Source organism: Trichosurus vulpecula, chromosome 2 (genome assembly GCF_011100635.1).
Source record: "Trichosurus vulpecula isolate mTriVul1 chromosome 2, mTriVul1.pri, whole genome shotgun sequence".
Taxonomy (NCBI): Eukaryota; Metazoa; Chordata; class Mammalia; order Diprotodontia; family Phalangeridae; genus Trichosurus; species Trichosurus vulpecula.
Window position 1 is genome coordinate 321,453,754 of NC_050574.1, and position 17,093 is coordinate 321,470,846.

General features: G+C 36.7%; 1 protein-coding gene across 1 annotated transcript in view; it reads right to left on the bottom strand.

The window, feature by feature from the left end:
* The window catches only part of ARMC8 (armadillo repeat containing 8), a 129,855-nt gene that overhangs the window by 11,690 nt on the left and 101,072 nt on the right, over positions 1-17,093 (bottom strand). The window contains exons 15-18 of the mRNA XM_036744695.1: positions 13,667-13,753; positions 11,589-11,681; positions 8,767-8,916; positions 7,689-7,784 (exon numbers count right to left, since the gene is read on the bottom strand). Coding sequence (XP_036600590.1) covers positions 7,689-7,784; positions 8,767-8,916; positions 11,589-11,681; positions 13,667-13,753 — 426 coding nt within the window. The remainder of the gene's footprint in view (positions 1-7,688; positions 7,785-8,766; positions 8,917-11,588; positions 11,682-13,666; positions 13,754-17,093) is intronic.

Consider the following 17,093-nt stretch of genomic DNA (forward strand, 5'->3'; position numbering starts at 1 on the left):
GAATAGATAGAGTCTCTCTCTTTACTTTCTTTCCTTCACTAAGAAAAGAGACCAAGCAGATAATCCCACACAGGAAAGAAACTCCTCAGTCCAGAACTTCAGTTATGTACAACTTGGGGTGAAATATCTCACACAAACCATGAAATTCCAGATGCTAGAGCTGACTAGAGCAGAAGTCAGATGTCTCTTTAATTAGGTTCAGTCTGTTCTCTCTTTTCCTTCTCTTTGATTCATGTTTTAAAGACTAATCGTTTATGTTTCCTACAGTCTCTTTCCTTTGAAAAATCTCCAAGAGATTTTTCTTCCCAGCCTGTGAGGAAGTTGAACAGGCACTGATACAGACTGCCAGAAATGAAACAGAGGCATTGGGTGGTTTGCATAAGGTCAACTTAGTGGATACCACTGAGGATATGATCCAGGTGTCTGGACTCTTGGTCTCTAAGAGTATATGCCTTTATTAATATATGAAAATATTTAGAGAGAGAAAAATGAAGAAATAGGAGAAAAACCTCAGGAATAAGTCACCCAACAAAATCAATTATGACCTCAGATCTAAGGATGATGAGGATTCAACAGATTCTGGGTTGGAGAGGACAGAATATTGCAGACTTCTCTCCTGTACTTGAACCAAGTATGCTTTGATTTGAGTCAAAGTTGACCTAAAAAATGAAAACCTGACAGTCAGTGAGAAGGTATTTCTGATGCTGCTTGAGACTAGTTAGACCCATAGCCAAGTCAAAGAGCTGAAGAATGGAGATTTTGTGGACCTGAAGCAAAGCTGAGAGCTCCAAAGTCCTAGGTAAAAAGATCATCTTTCAGATGTATAGAAGAGACAGAATTAACAGAGAACACGATTCCATCTAGGAATTATTTCCTGCCTCTATGGGAGCAGAAAACAGAAGATGATAAAAAGGGAGTGTCTTTTAGAGCAGAAAGGTTAAGATAGTAAAGTGAAATTTCAATTTCAGATCATTGGGCATTTATGGCAAAAAGATCATGTCATCTTGAATTCTCTGGCGTAGACAAGGCAAAGTTTGGGGAGATAATGATTACAAGAACAGAGGATGTGGTAAAATACCGTGCACTATAAAATGCAGCTAACAGCTCAACTAAATAAATAGCTTGTTTCCCAAGGAACTAGTGCTTAAGGTTTAAACAAAACCTTGGGAAAATGTGACACCTACTATCAGAAAACACAGGGAAAAAAGGAGCATGATACAAAATAATGAGGTGCATCTTGGACTACATATGAGGTATAACATCATTTAAACTGTCAGCATCATTCCTTCAAAAGATATTAACCATGTTCTTGTGTTCTAGAGTGATAAAGAATAACTGGATAGGCGGAAAGGCCACATAAAGCTACTATCTATATGATACGACAAAGCCAGTTTTTTTTTAACCGACTAATTAGCCATTTCCACTTGTAATTCTTACTTCCCTGTCTTTGTTGATTTTAACCTTTTAGTTGAGGGCTGGGAATAAATAAAGGAAATAATACAGAATTAAGAAAGAGAAATCTGATGGATTCAAGAGGAGGGAAGAGACTGAAGAGAAAGAGTAGAGATGGCTATTTATACCACCTGTCAGTTGTCTCTGTTTCCCCTTCCTTGCTTGTGCCATGCATGCAGTAGGGCAAACTGCTATTCTGGACGTTTCTGTTGCAGGACATGGCAAGAAGCCACCTTCAGCAGCATTCAATAGCCCTTTTTCTTTTCCTAAGGGAAAGCTGCTCCCACTCTGGTACCCCAACTACTCAAATCCCTGAGCTGTGCCAAAGAGGCTGACATGGAGAAGGGAAAAAAGCAAAGTTATAATAACACAAATAGAAAGCGATAGCATATCATATATGTTGGAGCAATAAAAGTAAACAAACCTCTTTGCATGCCATCTATTTTATAAGCCAGGTTCATGTATCTCAAATTGTTTTTGTCTAGCCAAAGAGTAGCAAATCTAAAGAATGAAATATGTAAACTAGACCTTCCCTAGGCAAGAGCAAACGCTACAGTCTGCCCAATTTGGAAAAAGCAGCAGTTGAGAAATGGCTTCCCTAACCAATTATGATCTTTGCTGAACCCAAAAGAACTGAGGTAATGCGTCCTAATATTATGTATCATGAACTATAGTCAACTCAAAAAACATATATATAGCCTGTTGACCTTAGATCTCTTCAGTGACTAATGGATAGTCACATTTAGGCAATACCTACTAATTCCAGATTCATCTGCTTTTTCTCCAGCATTAAATTTGAACATAAACTTTTCCCCTCTTCTCTTTCTACCATGTGGGTAATTAACATTTTGATCTGATATTTTTTCAACATATTACACTGAAAAGCCCAAGGTAGATCATCCCTGTATAAATATAGAATGATACTATGACACTGATACTGACAAGAAATGATGAAAAATGAGAAGGTAAAACTACTTACATGTGAGAGTTGTTTTGTGATGGCAAATAGGCATGTTTCCTATCCTTGGGTGTCTGAATAGCTTGGATGTGCAGGACTGTTCTAGCTGTCACAGTTACTGAACTGAATGGCTCTGACCCTCACTGTCTGATCCCGCCTGTACTTTCAGTATTCTCTCTCTAATCCCCCTCAAAAGCCATACACTTCCACCAAGGGAACTACTCATGCTTTTATGAACTCATCCCTTCTTTTGGCCACTGTGCATTTGCTCACATGATCTCCTATTTTTTTTAGTGGATGTCAAATTAGAGACTTGAAATCATGCCATATGGGAATGTTTAACCACAAGGAGAGGATCAGGCTAGTGGTGAATGGACATAATAGCACAACTGGTAGCTATAGGTAGAAATCACAGAAAGATTAAAATAATAATTGCAGAGAGAAGCATAAACTTCATGCAAGGAGAAAGATCCAATTAAAACTACACCAAAGTTGAATGGGCTCCTTCATGGATCCCTGCTCACTAGAGGTCTTCAAGCAAAGAGAGATGATTACTTGTTGGGGATGTTGTAGAGGGACTCTTGTTTGGCCTTAGGTTGAACCAGATGGCCATAGGCTGAACTAGACTGAGGTTCTTTGTAAATCGGTGTATGCATGTGTGTAAACATGCCTACACACACAAGTGTGTGTATATATGTGTGTGTAGGTGTGCTTACACATGAGTAGACGGAGGTTCTTTGTAAATCGGTGTATGCATGTATGTAAACATGCCTACACACACGTGTGTGTGTGTATATGTGTGTGTGTGTGTGTGTGTGTAGGTATGCTTACACATGAGTATGTGTGCTTGTGTACATGTTTGGGTACCCATATACACACAAATGGTCCAGACATATTACATGGCTGTTTTAAACTTTTAACTTTTTTCAAATGGGGTTTATAATCAAATTTGCAAACTTGATTACAAGTAGTAAAGACCCTCTGTTGTGTCCTTTTTCAACTATATCTTGCTGCCCCTCCAGAATTGTACCATATCAGACTCAGAAGAAAGGCTGAAGGTCATCTATTCTAAAGGTTTTCATTTCTAAATGAGAAAATCAAGGCCTAGAGAAAGGGAGCAACTCATTCAAAGTTAAAAATATTTATAGAGAAACAAGATAATGAAAGGACTGGGAATAGTGCATGGGATCATACTGAAGGGCAATGTTTTCTATACCCTTGAATCACTATCAATGTTATCTCTAACACAATGAATCTAAGTTTCAAAGATTACAATAAATGAGCTTTGGACCACCACTCTCACTCAGATTATTTTGAGATGATATTCTACAAAACTTCAATCTCTAGATCCTTGTGATATGCCATTTGCCCACATGGATTTAATTTCTCAGGGTGTGTTCAGTGCACATACCACATGACAACATATCATTCACACAATTCATGACTATGGTAGAGAGTCCAGGCACACATCACCTCAAGTCTCTATTCTACCCCACCATGCTCCCATGCGTAAGTAGATTCTTTTCTACCTCTCTCCAAAATACTAGTTAGATTTCTATTACTACTCTGCTGTAAACCTTTTAGAGAGCAGGGACCATGTCTTATTTATCTTTGTATTTCCTGGTGTTTTGTATACAGTAAGCACTAAATAAATTTTTGTTGAATTGAATTAACTGGGCCAGAATCCTGGTGGTTTTCCACTAGAAACTATCCTTCAGGGTCACGACCAATCCATTTACTAATAGTCTCCATATAGTTGTTCAACTAACTTTGAATCTATCCAGTTACATTAATATTTAGCAAATTTTTACCATTTTATCTACAAGGCTCTTATGGGATATTTTGCCAAGAGTTTTAAGAGTTTAGAACCATAGAGTTGGATGGTTCTTCAGTGGCTATTGAATCTAACCCTACCTGGATAAGAATCTTTTCTATAGCATCCCCAACAAATGGTCATCCTGTCTCTCTGTAGGAAAATATGGAATGAAGAAAAACTCATGGACTCCGTTGTGCCCCACCCCTGTCCCCCCAACAGGGGCCCACTCTACTTCTGGGCAACTCAGATTATTAGGAGCTTTTTCATTACATCAATTCTAAATCTGTGTCCTTGAAATTTCTTCCTATTACTTCTAGTTCTCCTTTCTGTGGCCAAATTGAGTAAATACAACATGACAGACTTTAAATAATTGAAAAAAGTTATTATGAGCTGCTCTTCTGTCCACTAACTTCTTTTCTCTGGGCTCCTAGTTTCTTCATATGATCTCATGTAGAATGTTCTCCAGTCCTCTTATCCTGGTGACTTTCCACCGTACATGCTTAAGGTTTTCTTAAAAAAAAAACATGACACTCAGAATTGAATACAGGACCCCAGATTGGCCTAAGCAGGGAATGTTAAATTGGAACTATTTTCCTTGTTTTGAACATTATTCCTCTCTAAATGCAATCTCAACAGCATTTACTTTTTTTGGTTCGTACGGAGCTTGCAATCTACAATCCCACCTCACCCCCTCCCCCAATATCTTTTTTATAGGATGGTCTAGCCAGAGCTCTCTTTTTATATACTTGTGAAATTGATTTTTGAACCCAACTGTGAAATATACCTTTATTCCTGTTAAATTTCATTTTATTTGATTTGCCCAGTTGTTCTAGCCTGTCAAGATCTTTTTTGAATCCTATTATCCAATACATTAGCTATCTCTGATGGCTCTGTGCAATCTGTGAATTTGATAAATGTGCTACCCAAGGCTGTAACCATGCTAAGTTGTTGACATTTGGTTTATTAAAGTATGCAAACAGTATATGTGACCCAGTGTTTTCTTAGCTTGCTATTACTAACTCTACCTATGATTACTTTCTCATCCAAATTAGATGATACTAATTCATTAAAGACTAACCTCTGGACTTGGTCATTCAATCAGTTCCAAAAGAACCTAATAGCACCATCATCCAGCCAACATCTCTTCATCTTGTCCCATATTTAACATGAGAGACTGTGCCAAATGCTTTCCTGAAACTAAGGCACGCTGTACTTATAGCTAACCCCTGAGTTGTTGAACCTGACAAACATATTAAAAACTGAAATAAAATTAGGTTGGCTTTTTTTCTTTAGTGAATCCATGTTGATTCTTAGTGATTACTAAATTCACTCCCAAATGTTCACAAATAATTTGATTGATAGTCTATTTTAGAATTTTGCTAGGAATCAATATCAAGTTTACCAGTGTCTTGTTCCCACAATCCTTATTTTCCCTCTTCAAAAAAGAAAATTGAGATATTTTCCCACCTCTAATCTTTTGGTACCTCTTCTTTTTCTTGTGATTTTTAAAATATTACCAGTAGTGTCTCTGAGATCACATTTCCAAGTTCCTTTTAGCATCTAATTCATCTGGTCCTGGAAATGTGAACTAGTTTAAGATGGCTAAGTACTCATTATCTTCTTCCTCACTTATCTTCAGCTACAAATGCTCCTTTATTACATTTGCTATACCCTTCCACTTCAAGACCAGCTCCCTCACTGCCTTTTGTCATTTGTTAAAATTCAACTGTATGTCTGACAGATTAAACTTTTATGAGTCTATGTGCCTCAACTATTGACCAAATTAGTGACCATATAGTCCTTTTTTGTTGTCTAATATTTTTTCAAAAATTTGAGCTCATTCTAAGTGTTAGCTTTCCTGACACCATTCTTAAGAGTTTGTACTATTTCTTTTGTGTTTTTTCGGGATTGTGACCCTTTTCAAAAACTCCCGAGAAGATGTGCTCCTTTCTATAGTCGTCTCCCTCTTTCCTTTTTCACTGACATTATTCCTAATTATATAGCCAAAATTTCATGTTTGAGAACTTCCATGCCTCTCTTCCTTTAGAGATTCTGGTCATGAGATTATATCTCTGAAATTGTTGACATTTGATTTACTAAACTATGCAAACAATATGTGTGACTTAGTATTCCCTTATCTTGCTATTACAAACTCTACATATGATCACTTCCTCAATTCAATTCAATTCAGTTCAACAAACATGTATTAAGTGACTACTGTGTGTAAGGCATTGTGCTGGGTACTGGAGATACAAAAACAAAAAAAAAAACAAAACAATCCCTGTACTCAAGAAGTTTACATCTTACTGGAGGGTACAACATGGAAAAAAGATAAATAAATTTAATTTAAGGAGAGCGAGTACACATTTCTAAATCACCAATTAGTTCTTTCTTGTTGGTTCTAGAATAGGAGTTACGTTATTGCTTCTTAGTTAAAAATGTATGAAATGCTCTATTTTCAGTAGGTCCAAGGAGGGTTGAAGTTCCCCTACAGTATTTCTCTGTCAGCTTGTAATCTCTATTAGGAAAGCATCACTGACATACTTCATCCTACTAAGAGGTTCACAGTACATTCTCAAAGTAATAACTTAACTTAAATGTTATCAATCATGTTTTCATTATCAGGTTTGTGGACCTCCATAAGGTAACTATATCTTCTTCAAATATGGTGCCTTTCCTCATCTCCCCATTAAATCCATTTCTTTTGAACAAAGAAATTCTTTAATTTGTCATGCAGTCATAAATGTTACCTTACAAAGTGTCAGTGATACCTAAGAGATCAAATTTAACTTTTTGCAAACAAATTTTGAGTGCAAAACTGGTTAATTTTTGTTTTACTTAATGAAATATATAGATTTAATATTCATGGAAAATTATCAGGAGGAAATGAAAAGGCATTTGAACATAGCCTCTTGATAAGTGTATAGTTTCTTAATTCATCCTAAATGCTGTAACTCAATAGAAAGGAGAGAGGGGTGGAGATGTTGGGGATGGAGGTAGAAGGATGTATGAGAAAGGAGAACCAGAAGATGGCACACTGCAAAAGAAAGACCATCTCCTGAATGAAAGATTGTTTTCCTGTAGAACAACATAGATTCTATGTGTGGTGGAGGAAAAGACAAGACATGGAAGAGTTCCAGAAGTAAAGATTACTTCATGTGGGGATATGGATGTCCAAAGAAGTTATTTCTAAGGCTACAGCATAAACCAGATAGGGAGTGAGTGACTAAATATGTTCTTGGAGAATATTAGAATAATGGAGTAATGGGTGGGACAGTAACTAGTTTTTCCCACGTGTTCTCTTTCCCTAATGTCTTCTCCCACATTTTTATACTGTTTCTAGATGATTTTCATTAACACATTAAATCTCAACATTTGCAGGCTTAGTTCTTTGAGAAGATTTCTATTGCCCTTCCTTTTTATAGATACAAAATATACTTTATATAGAAAAGTAAAATATACCTGCTCTTTGACTTCTATATTATGCTCCCCTTCCAGAATAAGAGTGACAGCTTGCATAATTTGCTTTCCATGAGTACTCATTATCTTGTCTATGTGCTGCAAAATCAATTGGAAATGAACAATTAATCTCTCAGGTGCAAAGAATAAGACAGAGTGAAACAACACAGAGGTTTTCTGAAAGCTAAAGAATAGGGAACAGAATTATTATATCTAGAAAATGACAGAATTATTCCAGAAATTTTAAAACTTTCTTCCATTTACACTTCTATTTTTTCCTCAATTACTTGAAGGAGGAAGAGGAATATAGAAAGGCCAGTAACTTGCAATGTGTGGATATGGGAATCTTTTGGTCAGATTGTGGTAAGGAAGAAAAACAGTGACAGGGAATAAAGAATGAAGATATAACAAAATTGGTGTGGATAATGTGAATAATATCTTTGGAAAAAAATATATGCAGAGAAAAGTGAGAATGGTAGGGAGATATTGATGAAGGCATCTGGGAGTACCAAAAAGCTATTTCTGGAAGTGACATCATTGGCATTGTTTGAGATAATAGCAAAGCTCATCCTATCTCATTCTTGAGCAGGGCATGCCTACTCATCTTCCCAATTTCCATGAAAAGTGGCCATACCTTTGAATGGGGGTAGGGTGGGCATATAAAGTGAGAGAGAATAAGGAATAGGGATCAGAAAGGATACTCGGGGACAAGAAGCAGCAGACCAGAAGACATCACTGGGAGAAGTGATAAAAATAGTATGGACTTGGAAACTGGATGGGGAAAAAGGAATAAATGAAAACTAAAAGTGGAGCAACACTCAGACCTCAGGGTGGACAGTGAGAGAGCAATGATGGGAATGGTAGAGAGGGCACTTCATGTTAAGAAATATCCCAGAATGGACATTGGGTGCCTAAAGGTAGATTACTCTGTTATTAGGGGGCAATACATAAACACACAACTCAGCATACAAGTAGGCTCCTACAAAGTATAGTGAACTGATTGATTCCTATACTCCTGAGACTAAAGAAAATAACTGTTCTGTTTGGTAAGATTCCTGGCAGCCTGGAAGATCTTACTTACTGGGCGAGTGGAAAGGAGATTTCTGAGAAGTCCCAGAGTCTTCATTAACACATTCAAGTCTGAATCTGATAACAACTGGAATAACTGCTCGGTACTTAAACTTCGTAAAATATCTGCTTTTATTTTTTGTTCTGCCTGAAATGCCATATTCTGAAAGATAAAAAAAAGTTATAGTCTTCATATCTGTAACTGTCTGTTAATGTTAAGCTTTCTTACTTTGGTAAGTGGTGATGTTTTTTAAAGTAAGAGGAAGAAGAGACTCCATAGCAGCTTTCTCTAGTTATTTTATTGTTATGACTCCTAAGGCTTTCTAAGTGGAAGTTTTGATTTTTAAACATTCTGGATATGGCCCCCAAGACCAATTCTTTCCATGTTATATGGCCTTTTGTGTGTTTTGAAATTTTTTGCTTATGTATACCATATTCAAAGTTAACAATTATAAAAAGAGCAAAGGATGTCTGGTACAATTGAATCTTAGCAGTGTTCACCTTGAAGGGAAAAAAAAATGTGGCCCTACAATTTAATTTTTAAAATAATACTTAAAAATTATTAAGCACTTCTTATCATCAGAAAGTTGGCTACCAGGTGATATGAATGAAACCATCTACTCAGGAATGATAGGATTCTGATCTGCATCAGTGGTGATTTTTTAGAATACTGAAGCACTAAGCATGTATGCAGCAATTATGTGACTTTTAGGTAAGTAACTTAATCTTATTGTCTTACTTTCTTCATTGTAAAGTAGAAATGCTGATATTTATAGATCATAGATTCAGAACCGAAAGGACCCTTACAGGTCACCTAATCCAAAACTTTCATTTTACAGCTGAGGAAACTGAGGCTTAGAGAGTAACTGACTAGTCTAAGCTAAAGACAGAATTTGAACCTAGATCCTCTAACTTTAAATTCAGCACTCTTTCCACCGGACCATGCTTTAGATGTTATTCATGAGTTACAGAGGCTTAAAAAATTCACCTCGTGGCCAAGCTTCTGGTGGTGGGCTTCTCTGAGTTTAGCTAGACTCTCCTTGAAGGACAGTCCATAAATTAACATGTACACGTATCCTGCTCATCTATTTTCCACTTGCATAGCCTTTGAGAACCCAAGATTACCTCCATATCATAATGCGGCAAAAGTGTAGGGTATAAGTAGAGTTGATTATATATCTGTACTTATTTTCCACCTTGCAGGATTTTTAAACAGATGTGAAAATGTGAAAGGGCTTTGAACAGTATGAGGTCTTACTCAAATAAAAGTATAATTGTTTTTTTTTAAAGCAAGTGCTTTTAAATCATCTTATAAAATAGGTCAGTTTAATTTCTGTTCTGAGGAACAAAATGAATACATGATTTGCTTGAGGAAGAAATTAAAAAGAAATTCTAGAATGCATTCTCTAAGGAATGGTTACTAAACACCTAAAAAAAGGACACGGCAATCACAATGTGTCAGCATGGTTTCATCAAGGGCAGGTCAGGCCAAACTTAACCCTATTTCTCATACTGATTGGATTACTAAACTGGTAAATGAGTGGAATACTGTAGATATCATTTAGGTAGATTTTTGACAAAGCATTAGTCTCTCATGCCATTCCTGTGAAAAAGATGGAGGGTTTTTGTTTAGATGACAGTCTAATTTTGTGGCTTTAGGACTTGATGAATGGCTGAAGACAGAGTAGTCATTAATGGTTCCATGTCAATTTAGAAGGAGGTCTCCAGTGAAGTGACCCAGGGATCTGTGCTTGTCCCCATGCTGTTTAACATTTTTAAAGGCATAGATAAAATGCTCAATAAATTTGCATATGCCACAAAGCTAAGAGAGATAGCTAAAACACTGGATGATAGGATTGGGATTCAAAAAGATTTCACAAGCTAGGATATTGGTTCGGATCTAATAAGATGAAATTTAAAAGGAACAAATATCAAAGTTTCACACTTGGGTTCAAAAATCTACTTCACAGGTTAAGAGATGAGTGGAATACGAATTGGGAGCAGTTTGAAAGACCTAGGGTTTTAGTGGACTTCAAGGTCAATGTAGGCCAGTAAGGATATGAAAGCCAAGAATGCCAACACAATTATAAGTTACATTAAGAGAGTACTAATGTTCAGGAGTAAGGAGGTGATAGTCATGCTGTAACGGCCCCATAAGACTACATTGGGAATGTTATGCTGAGTTATGGACACAATATTTAGGAAAGAAAGGGACTGTCCAGAGGAAAGTAACAAGGATGATGAAAGGCTTTGAGATCATGCTACATGAGGACTGGTTTAAGGAACTGGACAAGGGAGAACTTAGGAGGGAAGGATAGCTGTTTTCAAGTACTTAAAGGATTGTCACGTTGGCAGAGTGGTTAGACTTGCTCCACTTGGCCCCAGAAAGCAGAAAAATGAGCAACAGATAGAAGGCCCAAAGTGGAAATTCAGGCTTAAGGTAAAGAGAAAAAACTTTCCTTAAATTGGACTTATCTAATTGTTAGATGACAATTGGAAATGGAATGGACTGTTTTGGAAGGAAGAGGTTTGTTTTTCACTCAAGGTCTTTAAGAAAGAGCTGAATGACCATTTCTTGGAAATGTTGCAGGTATGGATTAAAATAGATGCCTCTGAGGCCCCTTTCAACTCTGAAATCCTGTGATTCTGTAAATGGCAGAGCTAGAAGACTGCACCTCTGAGGTCTGCTTGGTTCCAATTCACCATTTGGGTCAATGAACTAAAGTATCACCTGATATTCTTCATACGCAAAATTCAGAACTCTTAGATAATATATACTTTATTTCTATTTCTCTTCCCCTCACACCCACAAAGACTATAATAAAGAAAACATACCATTAAAGCCCAAATCCCATTCACTCGTAAAGCAGGATTTTCACTTTGGGTTAAACCACAAAGTAACTCTATGGCTCCTGATTCTAAAATAGGCTGTAATTAGAAAAGAATAAAAATGAAGCTTAAGAGTTATGCTTGTGAACTCAGCGAATGTGTACAAATAACATTATTCCCCACAAGTTTTTCCTGTGCCCTTTTAACTGAAATCAAAATTTTCTTCCCATTGAGGGAGAACTCAGCAGAAAGTTTAAAAAAATGATCACACACAAATATTAGTAAATGATAGTCATTCTCTCATAGGAAAAATGTCACCCCTCAATGCACATATTTTGCTGATGACCTGTGATATATGTTCTATTTTAGGTGAAACAGTGACAAGTGTCATTATTATAGACTTTATTACAGAGAGTTGTTCTCACTCTTTGGGTTCACATGTTACCATTCGCTAGCTTCACCTATCACCTTCACCACTCTCAGATGTGTTTATGCATAGTAATATGGAGTTGTGTCTCCTGTGTTATCTATTGGAGGTGATTATAAAGAGATTAAAAAACACACAAAACAAATGAGTAGAAATGATGCATCCAGATAAGTGCTCCTACCCCTAAGGAAATTCCCTTCATAATATCTGTGGAGTAAGTGCCTTATTCTGAAACTCCAGAGCTGGCTTCAGTCTATTGTTTCCAACTTATCTCACATCACTCCTTTTCACATGATCTACATTGTAGTCAATCAGACTACCCTCTGCCCCTCATTCTTAAATGAGATGACATTTGTAAAGTGCTTAATATCATGCCTGGCACCTGGAAGGTGCCTAATCAATGCCTGTTCCTTGCCATCTTTGGTCCCATACTCCCTACCCCATGTTTGGATTGTCCTCCTCAAGTATGAGCACCTGCTCAACACCTTCTTTCTTTCAAGTCCCAATTCACATGCCATTTCTTCTCTGAGCTCCTCTCCCTCAGCTGAAAGTAACTTCTCCCTCTACAAATTTTTCATAGCACTTTCGACCCCCCCTTCTTTTCACTTATTTCATTTTGTTTGGTTGTTACTTATAACCATGTTTTATGTGCCCTATTCCCCTCAACTAGACTGTAAATGTCTGACAGTAGGAATTCTGTCTTATGTCACCTTTATATCCACAGTGCCTTGTATAGAACAGATGCTTAAAGGTTTGCTGAACTGAATCTTGCGAAAAGTAAGTGTTTGTTGTTAATAATAAATGGTTTTGGTTCCATCTACAAGATGAGAGACATGGACTCAATCATCTCTGAGGCTCTTTCCAACTTTGGGACTCTAACCCCTAAATGGAACCATCATAAGAGATGTGACCTCTACAGCCGTTACCCAGGGAAATATGGCTCTTAAATACACCCTCTATCTTTCTTCTCTTTGGACAAGCAAATTCCCACAGCTTGTTTTGTTTCCATGTGTATTTTTAGGAAATGTCTCTTTGAACACACTTAGTTCAGTCACCAGCTCAACAATGCCTTCCCAAGTACCAGGCAGATGAATAGAAATAATGGATAGATGTTTAATTAATCATGAATTCAAGGCCTTCTTAGATCAACAACATCAGATGGCTCCTGAATTCATAAGAAGAAGAGGGTCTGTATCTATGCCTCAAAACCCTGCCCCAGGGAACATGTTACTGTTACCACCACAGGGGAAAACTCCAGAGAACTACTCTATACTCCTTGAATGGGTTCATGTTACTTATTCACTTATTTGGCAAATCAATCAGAAATATGAATGGTTTTGTTTCATTTCTGAATACATGGTTTTGAAAATAAAAAGGTTAACGTCAGTACAATTTAAAAAAATATTTTTGTGATACCAGGCAGATGAACAGCACTAGAAATTATAATAGTTTAAATGGTAAGACAAATAATACCCTCATCTGACATACAATTTTGTTTGATAGTGAAATCAAAGAAATCTAACAATTTAGAAGTTACTCTTTATTAAATGAAGCAATGAGCAATGATAATTTCAGATCCAATAAAAATGCACTGTCAATGAACAATAACCACAATACAACTGGGCTATTTCAAAACTGAGAAAAAAAAAGTACCAACCTCTTTGCTTGGAGAGAATTCAAGCAATAGATTACACAGCATGGAAGATGCTACCACTAAAATTTCATCTGGTGCATTTTGTAAAACCTAAGAGAATTTTAAAGAGAAACAAAACCTCTATTAACTTATAGAGCCATGGAAGTAATAAGATAAACAAGTGAAATAAAAGCAATTTATTTTTTCATCTGATTCCTCATATGTAAAATACAGTTAATAAAGATCTACAAAGAATTGGGATTGATTATTTATTAGGACTGGCTAAAATCCTCAAAGCTTCAACTTTAAATCTTATAGGCATCTCAAATTCATCATGTCCAAAATAATTCATTATGTTGCCCTAAAAATCCTCTCTTCTTTGTAAGTTCTCTATTTCTGTTGAGAATACCATCATCCTTCCAGGCATCCAGGCTCCCAACCTTGGAGTCATTCACAAATCTTCTCTCTCACTAGTCCCTGACACTCAATCAGTTGCCAATTGTTGCCCATTCTGTCTCCAAAATATCTTTTACATCTGTCCTCTTTTCTCCATGTACTGTCACCACTCTAGCTCAAGCCCTCATTTCCCTTATCATCTCTTACCTGAACAATTTCAATAGCCTCATACTTGGTCTTCCCAGGCTCTAGTTTTTTCTCTGTCCAATCCATCCTCCAAAATGACATCCCTAGAGTACAAGTCCGACCCTGTCACTCAAGAAGCTTCAATGGCTCCCTCTTGCCTCCAGGATAAAATACAAACCCTTGTTTGATTTTTTAATTCATTCATGGTATGGTTTTCTAGGCATTTTGCATGTTACTTTCCCTCATCCACTCTTTCTTTCGGCCAAACTGGCCTGCTTGTTGTTCCATTCATCTCCCACCTCCATGCCTTTGCATGGGCCATTCCCTGATGCCTGGAAGGTATTCTTGCCCCCTCCTGACCTCTGCCTCATAGACTCTTGAGGTTCCTTCAAAGCTTGGCTCAAATGTCAATAGCCTATTCTGAACCCCTAGGTGGTGCTCTTTTCCTGGAAATTATTTTATATGTACTTTGTATTTGATTTTCTATGCAAATATCATTTTCCATGAATAGAAATGTAAGCTCCTTGAGGAAAAGGGCTATTATGTTTTTGTCTCTACTTAGGGACTATCACAGTACCTAGCACAAAGCAGGAGATTAATAAATGCTGGTTGAATGAAGGCTACCTTGCCCTGATATGTATAGACATGTACAGCCTTCAAAGAAATAGCCTAAGAAACCACAGTAGCCACTGTGGCATGGGTACACTCATTGTATTCACTCAACAACTTGGAAGGGACCTTGGGGATCCCTTGGTCTGACCCCTCGATTTTACGAAGGGGCAAATACGATAAGTGACTTCTCTAGGCCACAAAGGTAGTAAACAGCAGAGCCACAGCATGAACCCAATCCTTTGCTTCCAAATCCAGTGTATTTCCCATTATACAACACTAATCACTGACAGATTACTGCAGAAAATTAACTGAAATAATGAGACTAAGCCTTGGTAGCAACAGTGACTTTCTGTTCTGTTTCCTGGAGGGACATGTTAACAGTAGCATGTAATGCTGCTCCAATAGACTATTACAAATTAGGATTCTTCTCCTGTGGGTCCCAAGATGGTCTTTAATGCTTTCATAAAAACCAGCATCTATATCCAATGACCACTTATCTAAGCCATCTGTACTCATAGCTCACAAGGCTCCGGGTCCTAGGACAATAATCAAGAAGATACTGTAATTGCAGGAAATTACAGAGGGTTATATACTTTACCCACTTCAGCTAAACAATGAGGTTATTTCGCAGTTAAAAAATTCAAAATGACAAGATGTAGAGGCAGATGATATAAGATGGTTTTCACATGCATCTTTGCAAATATTAAGCACTCAATAAAGTCAAATCAATGCCAAGCTAAAATTAATCAGCAAGCATAATTATTGGTAATAGATTCTTGCATGAGTATGGAAATACGCCCTCCTTCTTAAGTGTATAAAGTTGTGGCTTTTAAAAATACTTCCTGTTTTGATAAGATTTACTCCACAGTTATTGCCTTTTCAGAATTTTCTTATTGTTCATGGTTTTTAAATTAATTTTCACTTTTACTTAATTTTTGTATGCATGTTAGACCAAACAGTAGGTATTCTGAGTACCTTGGTATAGCATAATAGTAAAACTACAATAAAACTCAGAAGTCAGCAACGAAGTTTAATTTCCTCAAATGGTAAACAGAGCAAAAGTTTTGAAAATTAACTTTGTATTAAAAAACCAAAAACAACCTTGAGAGGCACAGGACACTTGGTAAAAGCAACAACAAAAAGATCCCACATATTCCACATAGTAAGAGTGTGCGTGTAAGGTGAGATGAAAGAGAACGGAAAGAGGAACAAACAAGCTTGGAAGATCAACCCTGAAATAACTAAGAATAGTAAATGAATCAAGAGTTACAAAGATATGGCATATTCTTTCCCTTGATATGTGGTCCTTTAATCTGTGACAAAGCAAAAAGCTAATACAAAAGTGGTTAAGAATTATTCTTACATAAAATTGTTTTTTTCCCAATTATATCGCTAAGCAGATTATTTTCCATAAGGCTTTGTTGGTCATTATAAATCTTAAAACTTACAAACCTTTAAAACTGCCTCTAGACAGTGCAAGAAAATAATCATTTTAACAAAACAACACAGGTAGGTTAATCCAGAACTCGTTGAATGGCTTAGTGCTTCAATGTCAACTTGATAAGTCTTGTGCAGTGACCAAGGGACCTGTTCTTGGTCCTGCTCTTTTTAACATTTTTATCAGTGACTTAGATAAATGTATATAGATGGAACGCTTATTTAGTTTGCAGATGACACAAAGCTCAGAAGGAAGTTTATAGCTGGGTTGGACTAAATGGCTTCTGAAGTTACTTCCAGCTCTGAAATTTCTGCAAAGTATCACTCTGCACTGTTATGCCAATTTTATGAAAACAAATAAAACACAAAGATCTGGACTCTGAAGCTGTCATTAATTTCTCATTATTTCTCTTATCACTTTTCCCACAAAAGCTTCTCTAAATATATTTTTCTTCTTTCTTAAATCTCTAACATGACCTTTCTATTTTATTAAGAAAACTGAAGTCATCCAATATAAACTTATTGAGCTCCCCTCTTCTTCTCCTTATGAACCTTTCAATATCCTCACCCACCTGTTCTTCCTTGCTGAAGTTACCTACCTGTATCCTTGATCCTACTGTATCCCAAATTCTCTGGAACTCTGATCTATCAAAAAAAAAATTTCCCCTCTTGCTCTCCCCTGCCCAAATCTAAATCCAGTGAATCCACTTTTATTGTTATTTTCTTTTTTATACTCCTTCTTTCTAGCCCAGATAAGTGTGCAGAATCCTCTGTGTACCATGCCCTCCATCCAATTTCTTAGTTTGAATAACATTCACTT